Below are 8142 nucleotides of genomic sequence, written 5' to 3'. Positions count from 1 at the left end.
CCCAGAGTTAAAGGCCTCCTAGAGACAACATCCTCTCCTACAGCTACCCAGAGTTAAAGGCCTCCTAGAGACAACATCCTCTCCTACAGCTACCCAGAGTTAAAGGCCTCCTAGAGACAACATCCTCTCCTACAGCTACCCAGAGTTAAAGGCCTCCTAGAGACAACATTCTCTCCTACAGCTACCCAGAGTTAAAGGCCTCCTAGAGACAACATCCTCTCCTACAACTACCCAGAGTTAAAGGCTTCCTAGAGACAACATCCTCTCCTACAACTACCCAGAGTTAAAGGCTCCCGCTCCAGAGTACAGGCCTCGGTGTAATGCTCATTCCTTTGACGATAAACACGAATCCGACCATCACCCCTGGTGAGACAAAACCGCGACTTGTCAGTGAAGAGCACTGGTGGGTTTGTGCCCATAGAGGACGTTGTTGCCGGTGATGTCTGGTGAGGACCTGCCTTACGATCAGCTGTTCGTCCTGTCTTCCTGTCTTAGGCGTCTCACAGTACGGACATTGCAATTTATTTCCTTGGCCACATCTGCAGTCCTCATGCCTCCTAGCTGCATGCCTAAGGCACGTTCACGCAGATGAGCAGGGACCCTGGGCATCTTTCTTTTGGTGTTTTTCAGAGTCAGTAGAAAGGCCTCTTTAGTGTCCTAAGTTGTCATAACTGTGACCTTAATTGCCTACCGTCTGTAAGCTGTTAGTGTCATAACGACCGTTCCACAGGTGCGTGTTCATTAATTGTTTATGGTTCATTGAACAAGCATGGGAAACGTTGTTTAAACCCTTTACAATGAAGATCTGTGAAGTTATTTGGATTTTTACAGATTATCTTTGAAAGACGGGGTCCTGAAAAAGGGACGTTTCTGTCATTGACATGGTACCTTTTGTGTCGCTCCATTCCAGACGTGTTATCCATCTGCAAACACGGTGTTCCCTGACATGAACAGTACAGAGGAATACAATGCATGCAACCCAACCGCATTGATGGGCCTCACGTTACTCTATACGTCATGTCAGAACAGGACAATGAAAAGAATGCTATTTTTAGCTCTTGTTTCGGGTTTTCTCTCCGTTTCGAGAGATTACCTCTGGACACATAAGTGGTGTTATTAGGTGTGGCTCACTGCGATTGAAGTTACCTGGTGATTGCAGTCGTGTGGTCGTGAGATACCCGTGAGAGTTGTTTGTCCTTATTGTGTGTCTAAAGTCTAAGCTGAAGCCTAACCTCCGTTTTCAGTAGGTCACGGTGTAACTTCTTTAACAAAGGAAAACCCTTTGTTGTACCATCACAAGGCAGTTTTTAAAGCATTTCCCTTGGAGGGTCTGAACTGAGTGGTGAAACAAAATATTGGGTGGAGTTTTGTTACATTGACGTAGTCCTTTGACATATTTCAGAGAGCCAGCCTTACTTTAGATAGAAAGAAAAACAAAAGGTAAGTACGAGTCTTGGTCACGTCACTCCCAAGATGCTCTTGGGGCACCAAGAGTATATTTACTGTGCACTGTAATCTTCTCGTCTCAATCGAGGAAAGACAAGCCGGACAGAGACAACATGAAGATGCAGATGTTGGTGGTGTTGGCTGTAGCAGCCTTGGTCCCCAGTCTGTCTGAGGGACGGATCCTTTCCAAATGTGAGCTGAAGAACTTGTTGGAGAAGGAGGCCCTCAAATTCAACATGACTGGGGGAGCCGGAGTGAAGAACCTGACAAACAACGATTTTGTGGCTAAAAGTAAGTTACATTACATAAACCCAATGGGTTTTTTTTTCCTTAAAAAAATAGTAATTATTTCTTAAATGATGTGGATTGGTTTCCCAGAACACAGATTAAGCCTAATCCTGGACTAAGAATTACTTTTAAATTTTTTTTTTATCGAGATTCTCAATTGAAATTACTTTTTATTCCAAGACTCGTCTAAATCTGTGTGGGATTGAAGTAACACTATGTGTTTGTTGCCTCTTCCAGTCGTCTGCCACGTGGAGAAGGCCTCCGGTTTCAACACCAGTTTTGTGACTGCTTGGAGGGATGATGACGGCCCTGATGTACTCCCTACCCGCCCTGCCAAGGTTAATGACCGCCATCGCCCTGAGCCCCCTCCTAGGAGGGGTAAGAGACACGCTGGGGATGATGTTGACCCTACCCACCCTGCTAACAATGATAACCACCCTACCCGTCCTCCCCGCACTAACTACCCTACCCGCCTTACCCTTCCTAACCGCCCTGAGCAGCCTCCTAAGAGAGGTAAGAGACACGCTGGGGATGATGTTGACCCTACCCACCCTGCTAACAATGATAACCATCCTACCCGTCCTCCCCGCCCTAACAACCCTACCCGCCTTACCCTTCCTACCCGCCCTGAGCAGCCTCCTAAGAGAGGTAAGAGACATGCTGGGAATCACTTTACCTCAGGAGAGGAAAGCTCCAGCGAAGAAGAGACCATGGGGACCCTTTACGGCTTGTTCCAGCTGAGCGATCGTGTGATTTGTTCCTCAGGCTCAACTCCATCGTTGAACCTTTGCCAGATGAACTGCAGTGGTGAGTTCAATGTGTTTGACCTGTCGGAAAAACTCTATGTATTAACGTGCTAAAGATGCACAACAGGATCATTGATAGAGTAGGTGGATGTTAGATTAAAATGGCTTGTGTGACAGTGTCAGTTATGCATCTCTAAAATGGCTGTCAGTTATGCACCTCTAAATGGCTGTGTCAGTTATGCATCTCTAAAATGGCTGTGTGACAGTGCCAGTTATGCATCTCTAAAATGGCTGTCAGTTATGCACCTCTAAATGGCTGTGTCAGTTATGCATCTCTAAAATGGCTGTGTGACAGTGTCAGTTATGCATCTCTAAAATGGCTTGTGTGAAAGTGTCAGTTATGCATCTCTAAAATGGCTTGTGTGAAAGTGTCAGTTATGCATCTCTAAAATGGCTTGTGTGAAAGTGTCAGTTATGCATCTCTAAAATGGCTTGTGTGACAGTGTCAGTTATGCATCTCTAAAATGGCTGTGTCAGTTATGCATCTCTAAAATGGCTGTGTCAGTTATGCATCTCTAAATGGCTGTGTCAGTTATGCATCTCTAAAATGGCTGTGTCAGTTATGCATCTCTAAAATGGCTGTCAGTTATGCATCTCTAAAATGGCTGTGTCAGTTATGCATCTCTAAAATGGCTTGTGTGACAGTGTCAGTTATGCATCTCTAAAATGGCTTGTGTGACAGTGTCAGTTATGCATCTCTAAAATGGCTGTGTGACAGTGTCAGTTATGCATCTCTAAAATGGCTTGTGTGACAGTGTCAGTTATGCATCTCTAAAATGGCTGTGTGACAGTGTCAGTTATGCATCTCTAAAATGGCTGTGTGACAGTGTCAGTTATGCATCTCTAAAATGGCTGTGTCAGTTATGCATCTCTAAAATGGCTTGTGTGACAGTGTCAGTTATGCATCTCTAAAATGGCTTGTGTGACCGTGTCAGTTATTGATCTCTGTTGGGCTTTTTGTTTCTCTCAAGCTTTGATTGACGACGACATAAGTGATGACTTTAACTGTGTGAAGACTATCAAACAGACAATGTAAGTGTTTTGGTGTTGAGGTGAATGTACTCCCTCCAGTTTCTTATTGTGTTAACATACTGTGTTTCAGCGCAGCAATTCTTATTAACTTTTACATTGTGTTTTTCTCTCTCCATTCAAACAGGGAAAGTGGTCGCGGTCAACAAACAAAGGCTCTAAAGAGAATGTAAGTATGCAAATAAAAAATTTGTATTTTACATTTTGTAAATGCATTTTATTTCCATCTTATCAACGTGAGTTTATTGGTTCGCATTCAATGTTTTTAAATGAGTGAAACATTCTATGAGAATGTCACTTTAGAATGTCCTTTAGTGAATTCAGAATGTCCTTTAGTGAATTTAGAATGTCCTTTAGTGAATTTAGAATGTCCTTTAGTGAATTTAGAATGTCCTTTAGTGAATTTAGAATGTGCTTTAGTGAATTTAGAATGCCCTTTAGTGAATTTAGAATGCCCTTTAGTGAATTTAGAATGCCCTTTAGTGAATTTAGAATGTCCTTTAGTGAATTTAGAATGCCCTTTAGTGAATTTAGAATGCCCTTTAGTGAATTTAGAATGCCCTTTAGTGAATTTAGAATGCCCTTTAGTGAATTTAGAATGTCCTTTAGTGAATTTAGAATGCCCTTTAGTGAATTTAGAAAGCCCTTTAGTGAATTTAGAATGCCCTTTAGTGAATTTAGAATGTCCTTTAGTGAATTTAGAGAATTTAGAATGCCCTTCAGTGAATTTAGAATGTCCTTTAGTGAATTTAGAATGTACTTTAGTGAATTTAGAGAATTTAGAATGTTCTTCAGTGAATTTAGTGAATTTAGAATGTCCTTCAGTGAATTTAGAATGTCCTTCAGTGATTTTAGAATGTTCTTCAGTGAATTTAGAATGTTCTTCAGTGAATTTAGAATGTTCTTCAGTGAATTTAGAATGTTCTTCAGTGAATTTAGAATGTTCTTCAGTGAATTTAGAATGTCCTTCAGTGAATTTAGAATGTCCTTCAGTGAATTTAGAATGTTCTTCGGTGAATTTAGAATGTTCTTCGGTGAATTTAGAATGTCCTTCAGTGAATTTAGAATGTTCTTCAGTGAATTTAGAATGTTCTTCAGTGAATTTAGAATGTTCTTCAGTGAATTTAGAATGTTCTTCAGTGAATTTAGAATGTATTTTCGTTTATTTAGGATGTCCTTTTAGTGAATGTATGCGAGCACCTCTAGGGCTGTAACTGAATATGGACATTTTAATTATCTTGTAGGATCAACCTGCTCTTCCAGAAGGAATGTGTCGCCACGGTGGCCTCCAGCTACTTCTCCAAGTGTTGAAGTGTTGCGATGTTCGACGACAATCCCCCAATTGCAAAAAGATCCGAATTGGGCTGCCGGTGTTAATACAGCCATTGTGTGTAACAATTAGTTCTCATCAGCTTCATGTTTTTCAAAGTACACCGGAATAGAATGTAGCATGTAGAAATAATAAAAACAACCATTACATTCATTTGGTTTGTTTCATTATCTGTTGTTGTTGAATTGCAAATAGCAGTTAAAACAAGGAATACCTTTGATTAAACACTGGGAATAAACAGCACATGCACCCTTCAAACAGCACATGGCCATGGCTAGAATGGATACAGCTTTTGTCAAATTTAAATCAGAAGGTAATTTTTTATTTTTTTATTTGCATTTTAGCTAACCCAAACTCTTTTCCTGACCTTAAAGTATTTGTTTTAGCCTGACACGTTAATGATCCTAACCTGCTAATGAATTGTCAAATCTGATTTAAAGCTATATCCTTTTTAAAGCTATATCCTTTTTTTAGGTCAAAATCTCAGCACATGGCACACAGGACCCCAGTCAAGGCAGTCTTCCCACCTGGGTGTTTGGTTTGCTCTTTTATGGGCTGACAGCATAGAGATGGAAAGAGGTCATATCTGGGAAATAACCTGGTTTTGCATGGACATTACCATTGAGGGCTTCCACCATTTTGAATGTAATCAACTGGGTGGGACTTCCAACCCCATTGGCTGAGCCCTCCTGGTGACCCTGTTGGAGTCATTATGTCCAACCTGGTCATCAGGAGGGTTCAGCCAATCGTGAAGATGAAAATGGACTACTTCAAAATGGAGATGGCGCTTAATGGCGCTGCCCATGCGCTCACGGAGGCCATAATTGGATGGATATAAGGTTACGACATCTTTCCATCTCTATGGGTAACAGACAGATTGATGACTGGTACTTAGTGATGTTCCTCTGAAAGGTCCTACCTGTCCAATAGGGAAGCCTCATAAGAACATAGGCCAAATGATTGGTTGAACTAACACATAAGGAGGTGCTGCGGGCAGAGCAAAATGTTATTGGAGGCCGAGACGGAAGAGGAAGCCAGACATCCCACTCCCTCATTTCTTTCTGGTTCAATGGAAGTCCGTGAACTAAGCAGACCAGACCCAGCTGCTATCACATTGGTGTCTTTGGGAGAGTCCCCCACGCCCAATTAAGCAGAACGGAACTGACCATTATTTTCAATGGGCAACGGCCTGAGTGAATTATCTTGATTTATCCACCATCTTTGTTAGAAATACATGAACCACTGGTCTTCTGTATTGCACATAGAGAATTATAGCTGCCTCAAGATGGATTAAACCAATTTGTGCATGGATATTGCCATTGAAAGCTTCCACCATTTTGAAGTAGTCAACTGGGCGGGACTTCCTATGGGTCTTATGATTCCATCCAGGTCATCAGGACCAGCCAATGAATTATAAACAGCCCATGAGTAATAGTCAACTGGGTGGGACTTCCTATTGGTTAAGGAAGGATCACATGATTCCATCCAGGTCATCAGGACCAGCCAATGAATTATAGTCAGCCCATGAGTAATAGTCAACTGGGTGGGACTTCCTATTGGTTAAGGAAGGATCACATGATTCCATCCAGGTCATCAGGATCAGCCAATGAATTATAGCCAGCCCATGAGTAATAGTCAACTGGGTGGGACTTCCTATTGGTTAAGGAAGGATCACATGATTCCATCCAGGTCATCAGGATCAGCCAATGAATTATAGTCAGCCCATGAGTAATAGTCAACTGGGTGGGACTTCCTATTGGTTAAGGAAGGATCACATGATTCCATCCAGGTCATCAGGATCAGCCAATGAATTATAGTCGTGAGCAAACATTCCATAACAGCAGGTGGCAGTAAATCTCCAACCTTGGCTTTACACCTGTTCCAACAACACCCTCCAGGGGGCAGTGTGCACCCTTTCAGTTTGTTTACCAACTCATAGAAGTAGTTGAAGAAGAAAATGGGCTACTTCAGAATGGAGATGGGCTCATGACGCTACCCAAAGCGCTCCCAGACGCCCTAATGGGACAGATGCACAGAGGACTCCTCTAATCTCTATGGCAGCGGTTCTTAAACTTTTTCAGCCTGGGACCCAAATTAGAAATTCTGTGTTTTCCTGGGACTCAAGCTTATGGAAACATCAGTACATTTAATTTCCCTTGTACCTAAAACAAATACAATACAGACAAATAACGATGAAATTAAATACCCATATAAATAGCTATTCATGTTTATTTCCCCCCCCATTTAAAACACTCTTACATATCTGTCTAGGTTGGAACTGTTGCTGCTAAAATACAAGAAATCATGTTCATTCTGAACTGGAATAAACTGATTAAAGCAAGATGCTTTTTGAGGCATTACACAGATGTAGACCAGAACACACACACACACACACACACACACACACACACACACACACACACACACACACACACACACACACACACACACACACACACACAGTCCTAATGAGAGGTGTGTGACTGGTTGAAGTTTTTTTTTAAACTTGTTTTTCAAGTACAACCGAGTTGAGAACCCTGACTCACATAGGTATGTGTTGCCAAACTGGACCAGAACATCTACTGCTTTCTCAGTCAGGCAGGAGACCGCTTCCTGCTGTAGAGGAGCTACCCAGAACTGTGTGAGTGTTTTCCTCAAAAATATTCTTGCTTCAATCAATTTATTCCAGTTCAGAACAAAACATATTACGAGTATTTTAAGAGCAACAGTTCCCACCAAGACGTGTTTTCAACAGTCATTTCTACAGTAAAAGGCACAGTAGGTCTGATCATGTTTCCTCTTCAAATGTATTGTTTACTGACCTCGTATTTTTCCGAGTTCCCAGTTGTTTTGAACGCGACAAATGACTGGCAGCGCTTCATCTGCTGCAGAACGACAGTACTGCAGCCTGAGAGTCGCGGAGTGAAGGAAACTGCCGAAACTCGTGCAGCTGCCAAACTGAGCAGAGAGTTTAATTGCACTTGACCAAATCAATTGCAGTAATTAATCAACAAAAATATTAATTTACTCTCACACGTTGCGACCCATGCTTTAAAGAAAGGCCGCTCTATGGTATCACGTTAAGTGGCACTTTTTCACAGAGATGTTTTGGGGACATCAGGTGGTTTAGGACGCCATCTAGTGGCTGATTTTAGAAGTGCATGAACCAAACGAGGCCCAGACGAGGCTCAGTTTGGCACAGACAAGACAGGTCATAAAAACGTTGCTGTGGTTCACAAAAAA

At 42.0% G+C, this 8142-nt stretch overlaps 1 protein-coding gene across 1 annotated transcript; it reads left to right on the top strand.

Annotated features, from left to right (window-relative positions):
* The first annotated feature begins 1166 nt into the window (after window positions 1-1166).
* Window positions 1167-5032, top strand: LOC139394139 (uncharacterized). The gene is made up of 5 exons (XM_071142172.1): window positions 1167-1737; window positions 1972-2541; window positions 3512-3572; window positions 3697-3738; window positions 4814-5032. The coding sequence occupies exons 1-5, from the start codon at window positions 1560-1562 to the stop codon at window positions 4878-4880; spliced, it is 918 nt and encodes a 305-aa protein (XP_070998273.1). The 5' UTR covers window positions 1167-1559; the 3' UTR covers window positions 4881-5032.
* The last annotated feature ends 3110 nt before the right edge of the window (window positions 5033-8142 follow it).

Source organism: Oncorhynchus clarkii, unplaced genomic scaffold (assembly GCF_045791955.1).
Source record: "Oncorhynchus clarkii lewisi isolate Uvic-CL-2024 unplaced genomic scaffold, UVic_Ocla_1.0 unplaced_contig_8491_pilon_pilon, whole genome shotgun sequence".
Taxonomy (NCBI): Eukaryota; Metazoa; Chordata; class Actinopteri; order Salmoniformes; family Salmonidae; genus Oncorhynchus; species Oncorhynchus clarkii.
The sequence above is the reverse complement of the archived record's forward strand: the minus strand, read 5'-3'. Positions and strand labels throughout refer to the sequence as shown.